At 50.2% G+C, this 16,072-nt stretch overlaps 1 protein-coding gene across 2 annotated transcripts; it reads right to left on the bottom strand.

The window, feature by feature from the left end:
- Nucleotides 1–3,018: 3,018 nt before the first annotated feature.
- KLF11 (KLF transcription factor 11) lies at nucleotides 3,019–15,839 on the bottom strand. Of its 2 annotated transcripts, none has more exons than XM_065928581.1 (4): nucleotides 15,632–15,839; nucleotides 13,260–13,529; nucleotides 10,776–11,745; nucleotides 3,019–5,658 (listed from the first exon to the last, which is right to left on the bottom strand). In XM_065928581.1, exons 1-4 carry the CDS (start codon nucleotides 15,674–15,676, stop codon nucleotides 5,378–5,380), a joined length of 1,566 nt encoding a protein of 521 aa, XP_065784653.1. In that variant the 5' UTR covers nucleotides 15,677–15,839; the 3' UTR covers nucleotides 3,019–5,377. The 2 variants fall into 2 exon arrangements, with proteins under 2 accessions (XP_065784653.1, XP_065784654.1); XM_065928582.1 differs by lacking the exon at nucleotides 15,632–15,839 and adding an exon at nucleotides 13,957–14,891.
- Between the last annotated feature and the right edge of the window lie 233 nt (nucleotides 15,840–16,072).

Below are 16,072 nucleotides of genomic sequence, written 5' to 3'. Positions count from 1 at the left end.
CTCCCAAGCGCAGGAATTTAGAAAATGCACCCCATCCCCGGCTCTGAGAAATGTCGTGTCCTTCCTCCTGGGGACGGAGCCATGGCCCTCATTCTGCCAGCCACAGGCCTTCTCAAAGGGGTACTGCCCAGCTCAGGCTCCCCATCCTCACCTAAAATAAGTTTTTCCCAGGACACTTCCCTTGATGTGCCAAAGTCTGAGGTCTGATTCTCACTGGGCTGCCATTCTGGGTGGGCTGAAATTGCAGGGGAGGGTGGATGTTCCCAAGAGCATCTGTTCAACCCACATTCGTTCTCATTTTCTGAGCCCCTGCTGCTTTGAGTCCAGCCCTCTATGAGATGCTGGGGTTCCGGTAGCAGTATCTGGTCCCCACCAGTGAGGACGCACTGATTCTAGTGAGCAGAGGCAAACTCATCAGTGCTCCAGAAAAGCTTGTTGTTCTTCAGTAGCTCAGCCATTTCTAACTCTTTGCGACCCCACGGACTGCAGCCCTCCAGGCTCCTCTGTCCATGGGATTTCCCAGGCAGGAATACTGGAGTGGGTTACCATTCCCTTCTCCAGGGGATCTTCCCAACCCAGGGATTGAACCTGGGTTTCCCGCATCTTCTGCATTGGCAGGCAGGTTCTTTACCTCTGTGCCACCTGGGAAGACTCCCCTTGGTAGGGATGTCCCTCAGCAAAACCGTCTGGGCACCTCCTGTCCCAGCTCTTGTGACCCACACACACATAGCCATCTCCCCGGGTTCCAGTGCCGAGCAGGGGCTGCGAGGGGTCAGGTACCCAGCACACCAAGCCCGAGGCCCAGCCACTGCCCTGGCCCAGCGCCCGTGCCGTGTGCTTCTCCACGCAGCCTTAGCCTTGAGCCCCGATCCAACCACGTTGGGTTGCACTTTGAGAAGTGATGCGAGTAATGACTACTCAGCTCAGAGGATAGACACACGCCCCTGTGCACACGATTTGCCTTTGGTGTCAAGGTGTTCTCCTCCCCGCTAGACACACCCTCTGTAGATCTCCTGGGTTTTCTGGGCTGTTTCTCTACCTTGGCACCCTGCCCCACACCCCATCACCTTGGCATCCCTGCACCCTCAGCTCCATCTGCTCAGCTTGGGGACTCTGCTGGGTCTCTCAAGAGTTCCTGTCCCTGCATCACAGTCTGGCAATTTCCTCAAAGCCACAAATCTGGGCAGTTACAGGGTGCACTCCATTTACATCCTGTCTCTCAGGGTCACTGTCTTTCATGACCTAAGGTCTAGTTCCTAGAAAACTCTCGTTTGATAACTTTATTTTGGTTATTTTGGGTGTGAGAGTATATTTGGCTTTTCCTGTAACTCCATCTTGGGTAGAAGTATGAAATTCCTATTACGTTCATCTTTAAACTGTCACAGCTTGGCCAGTGGGAGCCCTGTGCCATTTAGCAGTCCCTGACACCCTTGATGGCAGATGGCAATAGAATACTTTCTCATTCTATCTATGCTCCAAGCAGTTACCCTTCAAGGATCCCTGGTTGCTTCTGGTAAACAACTAGGGCTTTTTCTTCTATGTGCAAAATACAAGTGCCAGACCCTGAGACAGGCCCCTGCTCTCTACCTAGTCTTCACTTTATAAATAAGGAAACTAAAGGTCCAGTATCTTTCTCAGCCAAACACAGCTAGATGGAGTCAGATCTGCACCCAGGCCTGTCTCAGGTGCTCCAAGGTTTTGCACCTGAACAGCTTGAAGGATAGACTCCCTATTATTTTTAAAGACAGTGGGGTCAACTGTTAGAAAAGCAAGTGTCTGGGCAGGGGGAGTTAAGGAGTTTGATCATTTATAGATTGGGATGCTGGTTAGACAGGTATCAAGCAGACAGCTGGATATGGGAATTTGAAGCCAGGTGCATAAGTGTAAAGGAGAGACAAAAATGCGGGGGTCTTTAGAGATCATTTTGATCTAAATCACAAGGTTGGAAAAGCTCACCAAGGTTGTGAAGAGAGTACAAGAGGGGTCAGGGAGAGGAACGAAGACAGAGAAGGAGCGGTGAGATTAAGAGGACAGTAGGGTGGTGTGGTTTGCAGAGGAGCCATCGACCCTGTCCAGGGCTGCTGACAAACGAGCCTGAGGAGGACAAGGAACCGAGGCCACCAGGCCACCTCTGGTGGGGTGTGGATACACAGCCCCAGCACAGTGGCTTAGCAAGAACGTACTCACATTACTTTGCCAACAAAGGTCCGTCTGGTCAAAGATATGGTTTTTCCAGTAGTGATGTATGGATGTGAGAGTTGGACCATAAAGCTGAGCGCCAAAGAATTGATGCTTTTGAACTGTGGTGTTGGAGAAGACTCTTGAGATAGTCCCTTGAACTCCAAGGAGATCCAGCCAGTACATCCTAAAGGAAATCAGTCCTGAATATTCATTGGAAGAAGGACTGATGCTGAAGCTGAAACTCCAACCCTTTGGTCACCTGATGCGAAGAACTGACTCATTAGAAAAGACCCTGATGCTGGGAAAGATTGAGGGCGGGAAGAGAAGGGGACAACAGAGGATGAGATGGTTGGATGGCATCACCAACTCAATGGACGTGAGTTTGAGTAAACTCCGGGAGTTGGCGATGGACAGGGAGGCCTGGCATGATGTAGTCCATGGGGTCGCAAAGAGTCGGACACGACTGAGCGACTGAACTGAACTGACTCCAGTAGCAGGCGTGAAGGCTGTGGCTCCTGGATGTTCTTTGGAAGCCTGGGCTGGGGGTAGGGGTAGGGCGGGAAGCGACTGCCTCCCATCCCCACTCTTGGCACACACAGAGCCTGAGGACAAGGGTCACGGGTTACCCGGCACCCATGGTCCTGTTCTGCCAAGACCAGTCCCGACATCAGAGGGGCCAACACGGAAACTGCCTCTTCACATGATTTCTTTCAGAAAGAATCCTCCGAAGAACCCGAAGGCCAAAGAGAATCCCAGAAAACAAAGATGGAGGGTGGTAGTCAGGCACTGGGTACATCACAGTACAGTGAAATAGTACATCACAGTTCAGGACACAGGTCCAGTCTGCAAATCCAAAGAGTTTTATATGATTCAGAGAAAAGAGTTACATCACACATATTCATTTAAATAATATGTCAAAGTCTGTTACATAAAACGTAATTCTGAAACGTTTAAAATTTTATCATTGAAACTACTTTAAAAGGCTCAAAGTCAAAAAAAGAACAAGCAAGACTGCTTGGGCAGTAAAGTGCACTAGGGGCCGTGCCTCCCACGTGCTCCTCCGACGCCACGGCGGCGCGCGGAGGGGCCTCATGCTGAACACACCCCGCGAGGCTCTGGTTCTCACGCTGCGTTTTTCAGGTGAAGCTGTCTCCCAACTTACAATCTTTCCATCAACAACAGAGGGCCCAAAATGTTACAGAAGGTATTTCAAAGTCTCATCAGGAAATGGAAGTGTAAATCAAAACCTTTTTTCCTTTTTAGCACATCTATTCTTCAAAAATGACACTGTTCAGAGAATGAACTTCATTCAGTGTGACAAGCACCCAAACACTCAGAGACGTATTATGCGCCAGAACCTTAGTCGGACCAATATTATTTTGTGTTAGTTATGAAAAATATCCGAATTTAATGCCATTTACAGCATACACATAGCAATGTTTATGCTGATCTAGGGCATGAGTGGGAGAAAGGATGGGGTGGTGGGGAAACAGGAGCTATGTACATTGAATTCTGGTTCTCTTGTAACTACAGTATGTCTCATGACCAGTAGGAATACTTAGCTATAGAAGTGCTGCCTCTGAAACACAGCCAGCACTTACAGACCTGTATGTCAATCAGCGGTTGATACCAAAGGGCAACTTAATGGGTATCAGGTGACATACAGTGAATGACCGAGTGAGGGCTATCAAGACTAGAAAGACCTGAACGCAAAGCCTAATTGTACTTACTCAATATTTCACCTTACCATCATTTTAATAAAGGCAAATGCAAATAAATAAGCAGCAAAGACAGAACCTGATTACATACAGCTTGATAAAAACCATGCCCAGGCTCAAAGGGCAGAGCGACATTGCCTTGGTCCTTACACGCCTTCTCTTGCCTGAGTTCCCAAGGCTGCCCAGTGGAGGCAGTCTCAGCAGCCTCCTGGACGCCGGGGTGCAGTCTCTACAATGCTGGGACCTGTGCTCACGGCTTCAGCGAGGCCCGTGGTCTCTTCTCTAAGCAAAATACCCCATTCCAAGTACTGTTCTGTTTGATCAAAACAACTCCCAACAATGTGAATGAAAGGACAGCTTGGTAGGATTATTGCTGTTCTGTGTTACTGACATTCCTCATCACCAATACTTAATAAACAAAGGAATTGGAACATGGCAGCTAGACCGCACACACAGCTACTTCATCTCACATAAGCTTTCCTTCGATGGAAAGTTCCTCCAACCACTAAAGACATCTTTTTCTCTAGGAAGTGATTCTACCCACAAAACACTTGGGTAAGGCCACAGCAAAGGAAGTCAAAGGGACACAGCAGCTGGGTCTGAGTGCTTAAGTCATCTTTTCTTGGTGTCTGAGGTACAGACAGGAGACTGTGAATTGACCACAGACACTTAGATGCTACAGCAGCTCTCTGCTCACTGGATATCTACCGATTATTTTAAGCTCATCTCTGGGGCACAATCTTCACAAGTCACACCACAGACACAGGTGACTAAGTTCTACTTAAAGAAAATTCTAATTCCTTGGGCTACATAAAGCCTTAAAAGACACTCTTGTCTGGAATTTCCCTTGAGAGAATTAGGAAGAAGCTGCCTGCAAAGGTTTTCCCCTGCACCCATTTCTTTAAGAGGCCCCTATTCAACTAGTTCTGATTTTAAAACCTCGTAGATCTAAAAGGCCTGATTGCAGAGCTGTAAGTTTTTTTTTTTTTGCCTGAATAATGTGCCAACTTTACCAAAAGCAGGGTTATTATAAAAATGTTAAACACTGAAAAGAAGACTGTAAAATCATCTATATAGAAATCGGTGATCCGAGAACCAACAAGTATCTTTTTTATAAAAAACAGTATAAAAATTAGTACCCTGTCTCAATCCTACAAAACAGGAATAGGAAGGCTGTAAAAATCCAAATTTTGCAAAATTTATTGCCAAACTGTGTGTCTGAATGCTGGTGATTTAGATTACCAAATTTTCTTCCATTTCCTTAAAAAAACTTCTGAAACTACAAAAGATACTTAACAGGGTCCCAACCTAAAAAAAGACAAGTTAACATAACGTTCATCAGAACCAGCTCCCCTGGCCCTCAAGACAACTTTTTGTTGTTGTTTTTGGAGAGAAAACCATCACTTCCATGATTCCTGAAAAAAAAAAAAGGCTTTGGAAAATTCCCGTCCATCACCCCCCCACTCCCCGCAGCCCTTTCAGGCGGAGGCCGGCGCACGCTCAGGGGGGCCCCCAGGGTCCTCCGCGGAGGCCACTCTGTTCAGCCTGCCGACCGCCGCCTGCCAGCCGGGGACCCTCTTGGTGGTCACGTGGCGCCGGGCGTGTTTCGTCAGGTGGTCGCTGCGCATGAAACGCCGGTCACACACTGGGCACACGAACTTCTTCTCCCCAGTGTGAGTCCTGCGGTGGCGAGAGAGTTCATCTGAACGAGCAAATTTCTTGTCGCAGCCGTCCCAGCTGCAGCTGAAAGGCTTCTCTCCTGAGAGGCGAGAAAACATATGAGAAACGTAAATGCCCAGCACCTTAATGGACACGTTAAGTCATGTCGTTTTAAAATTCTGTTCATGAAAACCTAAGAGACAAGGAATACCTATTATTCCGGTAACAGGCTATTTGGAAGTCAAGAAATTGTCCAAGACGTGTTTCTTCCTGCCACACCTAAGACGCAACATGTCAGGGCCCCAGGATGTTGAATTAATCTAATCTGTATTGTTATCTTTGAACATTTATTTTGCATTGGGGTGCAGCCGATTAACAATGCTGTGACGGTTTCAGGTGAACAGCAAAGGGACTCAGTCACACTTATACATTTATCCATTCTCCCCCAAACCGCCCTCCCATCCAGGCTGCCACATAACTGAGCAGAGTTCCCTGTGCTGTCCAGAAGGACCTGGTGCTCACGCATTCTGAACAGAGCAGTGTGTACATGTCCATCCCCAACTCCCTAACCATTCCGTCCCCCTGGCAACCATAAGTTCGTTTTCTAAGTCTCTTTCTGTTTTGTAAGTAAGTTCATTTGTATCATTTCTTTTCAGATTCCACATACAAGGGATGCCACACCATGTTTTCTAATTAAAATCTTTGACTGTGAACTTGGGGTAGGAGGAAGATTCTTGAAAACAATTCCTAAAAATAAATAAATAAATAAAAGAAGAATTCCTTTGCTCTCTGAAGCTACACATCTTTTAAAAGAAACCCTCCCAGGACCTTCACAACTTCTCAGAATCATTAAATCCATCTTCATGTCTGTTATTACACTGATGATGAGGTTAATTACAAGACTGGTTAGAATTCTAATAGCTAACTTCTTGTTGTCACAAGCCTCATGCTTCTGTCATTCACTTCATTTCAGAGCACCTGGCAGGTGTCCCGCCTATACTGTGTCTCCCTGGAGGTACGGAGGCGAGCCAGGGAGCACCTGTCTACAAAGTCCTTCTGGGCCTTTCCAGCCAGCAGGAGTGCGCCCTTTCCTGCCTCCCGAAGCCCTCACCTTGACCAGGCTGTGAGCATCATACACTGCTTGTGCAACCTTGTGAACGGATTATGTTAAATGCTGTTGCGTGCTGTCATGACCTTCCTCCTAGAAGGTTTATGACTTATCTAGTTCATCCATCTATGTAGTTTAGCCCCCCGGCACAGCAGTTTGTATGATAGGTGGTGAATAAATGGTTCTGAGTAAATGAGTGCTGAAGAGACATCAACTAAATATTTGATATTTTCAAAGTAGATTTAACAGGAAAATTCGGCATCCCAGTGGTTTTTATGAACCACTCTAAAAAAAGGGCTCACACTTGTTGGATTTCAAAGACCCCGTGTTGAAAGCATAAATAAGGTTACCCGTTTCCAGGAAACCACCACCGGTGGCAGTGTACCAGGTGGCCAGATGTTGGAGAAAGACAAACCTTTGGTGTGGGATTTATAAAGTGTCCCATGTTTTCAACTTAGCAAAAATGTAGCCTTTGCCCACTCTACTTTATCCTAAGGAAAACATTTTCAGGTTGGTACAGTGAAAAATCATCTTATCTAACGTAAACTTAGCCAAGGTTTCTATTTCTTACAAAAACTCCAATTCAGTGTGTACAAAGTAGCACCGGAACTTGATTCTTCAGAACCTTTATGGTTACTGACACTTAAGAACTTTGGGAAGCCTGAAGACAGCTTGCTTGATCACCTTATTTCATGCCATCCAAGTATTTCTACCAAGGGAAGTTGACCGAATGAACAGTAAGACATCATCCCACTGCATCCCCAGATGTGGAATCTGTGTTTGGACGTGATCTGAAGCTCACCTCAGTAGTGTCAGTGATAAGTAGAGCTTGCCAAGTCAAGGAGCCCCTTAGAGATACCTGTTCACACTGACCCTGCAGCACCAATAATCAATCATGACTTACTAGAGTCAGGCTCCTGTAACAGACACCGAGTGTATATTCAGTGAGATCAGACAAGTATACAAGTAACTAAAACACAAAGGGAGAACGTGGTGAAAAACACAGCAAACCACTAGGGGCAAAGAAAGGAGGAGAGATGAGGAGATACTTTAAGAACTGGCTCTTATAGGGTTTTCAGTAAGTAGAGATGAGCAGAGGTTGAACAGGGGCATTGTGGGGCTCCAGAGAGAAGGTGAAGCCAGAGAGGCAAATTCTTCATGGGCCAGGTGTGGGGCTCATCCCTGAAGCACACAGCCCCTCCATAGCGGGGAGGGTGGTAGAGCTCCTATAAGGCCTGCATTCTAGATGCAACTTCATTCTGCAAGTGGGAGCTACCACGGTTAGACTTTTAATGTGCAAATTACAAACCGCTCTACCTCAAATGCATCTCAGAGTAAACTGCCATAACCACTCTCTTCAGTTTAGCTTTTCCTCAGCTGTATTCCATTGTTCATTGCCGTCCCCCAGGCCACCAGCAGACACTTGGGTTCCATGATCAACAGCGCTTATGAAACACATCTTGACTACAGAACCTGTGACCTCTTAGTGTGCTTTCATGTATGAATGTGTGTGAATCTTTGTAAGCTGAGTTTAGTGAGCAGACTATTTAGCCACAGGACCCTTGAAAACAGAACTGACACTACTCAAAGAGTAAGAGAGCCACCGAGACACTCAGGCCAAATCAATCAAAAAACAGAAGTTCCATCTACCAGCAACCTCACACCCCAGATAAACAACATGGTAGCCACCAGCGCCATGCTGCTGCTGCTGCTAAGTCACTTCAGTCATGTCTGACTCTGTGCGACCCCACAGACAGCAGCCCACCAGGCTCCTCCATCCCTGGGATTCTCCAGGCAAGAACACTGGAGTGGGTTGCCATTTCCTTCTCCGATGCATGAAAGTGAAAAGTGAAAGTGAAGTTGCTCAGTCGTGTTGGACTCTTTGTGACCCCGTGGACTGTAGCCCACCAGGCTCCTCCATCCATGGGATTTTCCAGGCAAGAGTACTGGAGTGGGTTGTCATTTCCTTCTCCACACCAGCGCCATGTAGCTATATAAATGCAAACTCCATGAAAACGTAAAACTAGGTTCCTCAGACACACTGTTCACATTTCAAGTGTGTGTCACTGGTAGCTACCCTCCTAATGAACAGAAAACTTTCCATCACTGCTGAAAATCCTTCTGGACGGAATGAATAGGACTGTAGAGGCAAGAATATACAATGGAAAAAAGACAACCTCTTTAACAAGTGGTGCCGGGAAAACTGGTCAACCACTTATAAAAGAATGAAACTGGAACACTTTCTAACACCATACACAAAAATAAACTCAAAATGGATTAAGGATCTAAATGTAAGACCAGAAACTATAAAACTCCTAGAGGAAAACATAGGCAAAACACTCTCCGACATAAATCACAGCAGGATCTATGACCCACCTCCCAAAATACTGGAAATAAAAGCAAAAATAAACAAATGGGACCTAATTAAACTTAAAAGCTTTTGCACAACAAAGGAAACTATAAGCAAGGTGAAAAGACAGCCCTCAGATTGGGAGAAAATAATAGCAAACGAAGCAACAGACAAAGGATTAATCTCAAAAATATACAAGCAACTCCTGAAGCTCAATTCCAGAAAAATAAATGACCCAATCAAAAAATGGGCCAAAGATCTAAACAGACATTTCTCCAAAGAAGACATACAGATGGCTAACAAACACATGAAAAGATGCTCAACATCACTCATTATCAGAGAAATGCAAATCAAAACCTCAATGAGGTACCATTACACGCCAGTCAGAATGGCTGCTATCCAAAAGTCTGCAAGCAATAAATGCTGGAGAGGGTGTGGAGAAAAGGGAACCCTCTTACACTGTTGGTGGGAATGCAAACTAGTACAGCCACTATGGAGAACAGTATGGAGATTCCTTAAAAAACTGGAACTAGAACTACTATATGACCCAGCAATCCCACTGCTGGGCACACACACCGAGGAAACCAGATCTGAAAGAGACACGTGCACCCCAATGTTCATCACAGCACTGTTTATAATAGCCAGGACATGGAAGCAACCTAGATGCCCATCAGCAGACGAATGGATAAGAAAGCTGTGGTACATGCACAATGGAATATTACTCAGCCATTAAAAAGAATTCATTTGAATCAGTTCTAATGAGATGGATGAAACCGGAGCCCATTATACAGAGTGAAGTAAGCCAGAAAGATAAAAACCAATACAGTATACTAACGCATATATATGGAATTTAGAAAGATGGTCACGATAACCCTATATGCAAAACAGAAAGAGACACAGATGTACAGAACAGACTTTGGGACTCTGTGGGAGAAGGCGAGGGTGGGATGTTCAGAGAGAACAGCACTGAAACAGGTATACTATCAGGCATGAAACAGATCACCAGTCCAGGCTCGATGCATGAGACAAGTGCTCAGGGCTGGTGCACTGGTAAGACCCAGAGGGATGGGATAGGGAGGGAGGCGGGAGGGGGGACTGGGATGGGGAACACATGTAAATCCATGGCTGATTCATGTCAATGTATGGCAAAAACCACTACAATATTGTAATTAGCCTTCAACTATTAAAAATAAATGGAAAAAAAATTATCAGAAAATGAAAAAAAATAATAATAGGACTGTAGAGAGATCACGAGAGGTCACTAGTTAGTTTTCTTCTGTGACTTCTGAGTTAAAGCTATGTATTTTCAAAAATAAAAAAACGAAATTTCTTTAAAGTTCAAATATTCTAGAATTTTCCACACTTTGGAGAGCTCTTTCCCCACAGTAAGCCTAAGTCGCACTGATAGAGCGTTTAGTGAACGTGAACATTTTCTAAAATGCAAAGAAAAGCGTCCATTGCAATATGAAGAAAGAGAGAGTGCGTGAGCCTCACCCTAAAAGTCTATTGAAAAAAATAAAAATAAAAGTCTATTGATCACAGGTTCAGAGAATGACACTACAAATGGAAGGTTCTAGAAAAACCACTGACAGATGTACTAACATTCACCCTAAGATGATGAAGGCTTTTCAAAACCAAAGAAAAATGGTTACCTCCTCCAATGGGTTCCAGCTTTGCTCCCACTAAGAGAAGGCTGGATGTGAGTTTCCTAACCACAGGATCTGACCTCCCCACACCCTACCTACCCTGCAGTACTCACCTGTGTGAGTGCGGAGATGAGCCTTGAGGTGGGAACTTTTGAAGTAGGTTTTCCGGCAGCCTGGGAAGTGGCAAACATAGTTCCTCCTTCGGGAAAAGTCTACCTGAGGGGCACAGCTCTGATTGGATGCAATGAACACTGGAGCAGGCGCAAGGGGCAGGAACCTGGAGTTCCCAACAGGCATGCTGCCGGCTGAGCACGTGGCAGGCTGGGGGAGGGCCCCCTGGGGCAGAAGCAGCATCACGGTTCCCTGAGGCACAGACGGTCCCACGAACACAGGTGGGGGCGCGGGAGCCGCATGGGGCAAAACAGGATTGACAAGCCCCGCAGACACCTGGGGAGGTGGCTTTAGAACAGCTGGTAACAGGCCACTGGGTCCAGTCACAGGGATCATCTGGCAGAGGACAGGGGGACTAGGAATGGGGACGGAAATCAGAGGGGTGGTTTTCCTTGCCAAGTCGTTTTCATAACTCTTTGGTGAGCAGGTCTGAACTGCAATGGGCCACCCTGCCTGCTGGCCTTTATCGGTGGGGATCAGGCCACTGGACTTGTGCGAGCAAGGTTGACAGGACACTGAGTTCATGCTAAGTAAACTGTCTGTGAGATGCATGTCCTGCAAAGTTTCAACGTGCCCCAGGAACTGTGCTTCTCCTTCTGTGCAAGCTGGAAGCTGGTGTTCTTGAGTCTGGGCGGTGGGACAGGAGTGGTGGGCAGGAGCAGGACTCCCACCAGCGTGGCCAGTGATACCCGTCACCGTGGCCCTGCAGGACGGGCTGGCAGCTGACTCGAGCAACTCTGGTTTCGGACCAGGCAGGCCCCCCTCCGCCGTCCTGCTCAGCACTCTGGCAGCTCCAGCAGAGGCTGGGGGGACCGCCATGACCATGGGGGCTTTGGAAGCAGTTACTTGGGAAGGAACAACTGTCCCGGTCAATGGTTCCAGGAGGTCAGGGCTCTGAGGAGGAGTCATGCACTTAAAAAAAACAAAATTACCACGTGAAAAGGTTGTTCTGGTTAAATTTTAAGAAACTAACTTTGATCATGTTGTCTCCCCCAAGGCCTTTACAAAGAAGTATCTAGAAAAGACTGGTCGAGGTCTGCTCACAGTAGCACCCAGTGGATACAAAGGCTGCATCAGCTGCTCTACTTCCTAGCTTTCTCCCCTTTTCCTGCCCTCTCTCTCAAAGGCATCCATTTGCTCAGTTGTAAGATAACCAATGCCATGCTTGGCCTTGCACATCAACAGAAATGAACAATTTAAATATTAGGACTACAAATGAGAGATAAAAATCTATGTTCAAGATAAGTGCTTTACATGATAATTCTAGATTCTCAAAAAACTTTTAAAAATTCTAGTGGAAATCATCACACTTATCCATCAATCACACATGTATCCTGTGCCTACTGAATGCAAAGTAAAACCTAACTGAATGATCCCTAAAACGTCATGTTCCAACGAGGGGTTCTGTCTAAACCAAGCCTCTCTTTGTGTAACAGACCCCCTGCTGCAACAATTCCCACTTATTTTCAGCCTCCGAGTGGAAAATTCCAATGCCAAATAACTCTGAGAGCATGAGGCAGGGCACCTCAACCCAGGTGGGTGGGGGCGTGTGTGTGTGGTATGGTGTGTGTGTGTGTGTAGAAAGGCTTAATGGAGAAGTGGTATCTAAGACCTGTATGTCTATCATGTGGACACACATGGAAAGGACAAGAAAGTGGACACAGGGGTGACCAGGCATTGGGGGCTGAGCCAGAGGAACTGTGTGGAGAGTGGGAGGCCCAAGGCAGACCAGCACTTCACCCTAGAGTCAGACCTGTCTGGGTGGCGAGGCCCACTAACTGGACAACCCTCTCTACTACCCACAGTTCCTTCTCATCCCTCCATATCAGTTTTCCATACTCCTTTCAATACAAGCTTCCAGCCCAGGATAATCAGATTATAATCTTCAGTTTCACTGGCAACTGACAGCTCCCAACGTCTCCAAGTTGACAAGCAAGTTTTCTCCGGGAACTTCATAGCTGTAGCAAGTTAAGAAAACCAAAACTAGTGCCTGACTGCACCCAACTCACCCAAGAAAGAAGCTGGCTGCCAAAGAGAGGCCAGGCTTTCAATCCAACTAACAAAAGCCACCTGGCACCAGAGCACAGGCCTTCCCCAGCTGCAGCAGTCGATCCTGATCCTGGACTGGGGTTATCTGCGGGAACCGAAGCCCTGCCCTGGAGTTTCCCAGGAAAATCACTACACTTCGCTTTCTCCCATCAAACTGCAGGTTTCAGTCGCTGGACATTTTCACCCCATGGCTACAAACTACCATCAACAGAAAGCTATTTTCAAGAGAAAAAGGAAGTTTTCACCTTCTGGACCCACACAACGGGAGGACATGAACTTGCTAGCCAGCATAAGGCAAATCTACCTAGGATCTCTTCAGCACATTTAATGAACATACTTCAGTCATTGCAATAATTGCTCCTCTCCTTCCCTCTTACCAGAGTTGATAGAGAATGAAAGTCCTTTGGTAGCTCAGGTGGGGCCGTGTCCACGTGCACTGACGTGGTGACATCTCCAGAGTCAGAGACAGGTGTGAGGGGTCTGATCTTCAACAGGTTGGCTTTCTGGGATCTCTGACCCCAGGAGCTCATGCAAACAAGAGCCTCCACAGCTTCCATATCATTCTGCTCCAAGATGCTGCATGTGGACCTCTCGCTGTCGTGTCGCTTCCTCTCCAGGATTGACTCACATATGTCCATGATGTCAACCTAAAGGCAGAACAGGATGGCTCCTCAGTCCCTGGAAACACAGGGAGGGGCACCCCGACAGACAGGATGGGGACGCGCAAGGCAGCCCGCCAAGCACCACGGGCAGCATGTGGACGCACACTGGCTTTCAGGAAGGATGCCCACAGAGCACCCAAGGACCACCGAGCCCCAGGGATAGCATTCTGCTGAAGGGAGGAGGAGGAATGAGCTCAGCTGGCCAGTGGCTTCCACAGGAAACCCTGATGCTTAACAAAGATTAAGTTTCTGTCTCCCGTCAGTAAAATGAATAATAAGACTTATTTCTAGAGGTGTGAGCCTGTCTAGTACCTAACTGTCCCCGGCCGAGAAGAAAAGACACCCATGGCTCAGGTCGGCTGAGATGAGAGCCATGGCTGGCGAAGTCATCCAAGTATCCCCGCAGACGCACCTGTGACAACCCTGGAGGATCCACACCAGGCAGGGCATCCATTGCTCAGCAGAGCTCGGGGCAGGAGAGCCTGTGCTGTTCGGCTTGGGTCCCCACACCCGGGGGCACCGAGTCACTTCTGAGGCCACCAGGCCAGCGAGGGGAAGAAAGAAAGTGTAAGATCCGCCACCAGCTCGGGGCCTGAGGGTTTTCCAGTGCAGCACCCTGTCTTTTTAAGCAAGAGAGGGGCAGGAAGCGACTGGAACGGATCTGTTCCCAAAGAAACTTTACATCTAGGAAGATACACACTTCAGGTCATTTCAGTTGCTCAGTCATGTCCGACTCTTTGCGACCCCATGGAATGCAGGACGCCAGGCCTCCCTGTCCATCACCAACTCCCCGAGCTTGCTCAAACTCATGTCCATCACACTGGTGATGTCTTCCAACCATCTCATCCTCTGTGGTCCCCTTCTCCTCCTGCCTTCATTCTTTGCCAGCACCAGAGGCTTTTCCAATGAGTCAGTTCCTCGCATCAGGTGGCCAAAATATTGGAGTTTCTAGTCAGTTTGCCTCAATATCCCACCTGTCCTGCCCAGGGTGCCCCCCACCCGTCCGCCAGGACCCAGGTAACGCTGCTGCCTTTTACAAAGGACGCTCTGGCCCCGCTTCTGCCCGAAGCTTCGGCCCTCCTCGGAAGGAGCTGCAAACTCACAGACGTGGGGCCTGCCGCCTGCTTGGCGAGGAGGAACAGGGCGGTGCGGGGCCCCAGAACCTCTCTCTCGGCTCCTCAGCGGCCCGCGCGGTTTGACGACTAGGCCCCAGGTGCAGTCAGCGAACTCCGCGCGACCCTCAGGCCTGGACCGGAGCACCCCCGGGATACAGGCGCGGGGCCCCGCCCTCCGCGTGCTGCCTCCCCGCCAGCCCTCGCCCCGCCTCCACCTTCCCGCCAGCTGTTGCCCCGCCCTCTCGGCCTTCTCATCGCCCACGGGCCGCCTTCCCACAGTCCCCGCCCCTCCTCCGGCACCCCGCCCCCGAAGCCCTCGTCCCGCCTCCACCTTCCTGCCAGCTGTTGCCCCGCCCCATCGGCCTTTTCACCGCCGGCGGGCCGCGTTCCCACAGTCCCCGCACCTCGGATAGCACCCAGTCCCGCTCATGCCTTGCCCCGCCCCCTCGGCATTGCCCCGCCCCCACCCTCCGACCAGCTTTTGCCCCGCCCCCTCGGCCTCTTCACCACCTGCGGGCCGCGTTCCCACAGTCCCAGCCCCTCCGCCGGCGCCCCGCCCCCGCAACCCTCGCCCCGCCCCTCGGCATTTCCCCGCCCCTCCGCCGGCGCCCCGCCCCCCGCAGCCCTCGCCTCGCGTTCCCGCCGGTCGCGCCCCGCCCAACGGCCCCCTCCTCACCGGATCTGGTGACGTCATGGCTGGAAATAGCCCCGCACCCGGGGGCTGGCAGGGCGGGGCCGCTGCGGCAGCGCCGGACAAAGCTGTGCGTGAAGCGGCACGAGGCACACGCCCCCTCCCCGCCCCTCCCACCGCGGCCTCACACGGCCGCCGCCCCTCCCGGCAACCGAACCCGCCGGGGTTCCTAACTGTGCGCGCGCGGCGGCGGCGAGGCCCCGGGCCCTCCTCCACTCGGCGGACCCCCACAAGGCCTCGCGTCCCCGCCTCGCCCGTCGCGCCGATGGGCGGCCACTCACCACGCGCGGCGCGTCGCCCGGGCCCGCGGAGCCCGGCGTGTGCATGGTGCCGGCGGCCCGGAGGCAACAAAGCGCCCGCGAGGCAGGAGCTCGGGGGCTCGGCAGCTGCCGCACGTGCGCGGCGGGCGGCGGCGGCGACCACCCGGAGCACCGGCGGCCGGCGCGCGCCTCCGCCCGCCCGCGCGTCTCTGCCCTGGCGCGGCCCTCGCGGCGCGGGCGGGGCGGGGCCGGGGCTGGAGCGGCGCGGGGGCGGAGCACGGAGGCGAACCAAAACACGCACCGCCCTGGAGGGGGCGGGGCCGCGAGGGCGGCAGCCAATCCTCGCCCGGCCCGTTCGCCGCCGGCCAATCGGCGCCACGCCGGGCCGCGTGATCAGGGCCTGGCCGCGGCGTGATCGGCCAGGGCGGGACGCGGCACGTGTTTTGGTCGCGGCGACGGGGA

The sequence above is a fragment of the Muntiacus reevesi genome, chromosome 3 (genome assembly GCF_963930625.1).
Source record: "Muntiacus reevesi chromosome 3, mMunRee1.1, whole genome shotgun sequence".
Taxonomy (NCBI): domain Eukaryota; kingdom Metazoa; phylum Chordata; class Mammalia; order Artiodactyla; family Cervidae; genus Muntiacus; species Muntiacus reevesi.
The sequence above is the reverse complement of the archived record's forward strand: the minus strand, read 5'-3'. Positions and strand labels throughout refer to the sequence as shown.

What these genes read in the sequence shown, in the direction of transcription:
- KLF11 (XM_065928581.1), bottom strand. Translation starts at nt 15,676, where the DNA reads ATGCACACGCCGGGCTCCGCGGGCCCGGGCGACGCGCCGCGCGTG. An exon ending in CGGGCGACGCGCCGCGCGTG is followed by an intron (nt 13,530 to 15,631) that starts GTGAGTGGCCGC and finishes TTCTGCCTTTAG; the next exon opens with GTTGACATCATGGACATATG. An exon ending in TTCATTCTCTATCAACTCTG is followed by an intron (nt 11,746 to 13,259) that starts GTAAGAGGGAAG and finishes GTTTTTTTTAAG; the next exon opens with TGCATGACTCCTCCTCAGAG.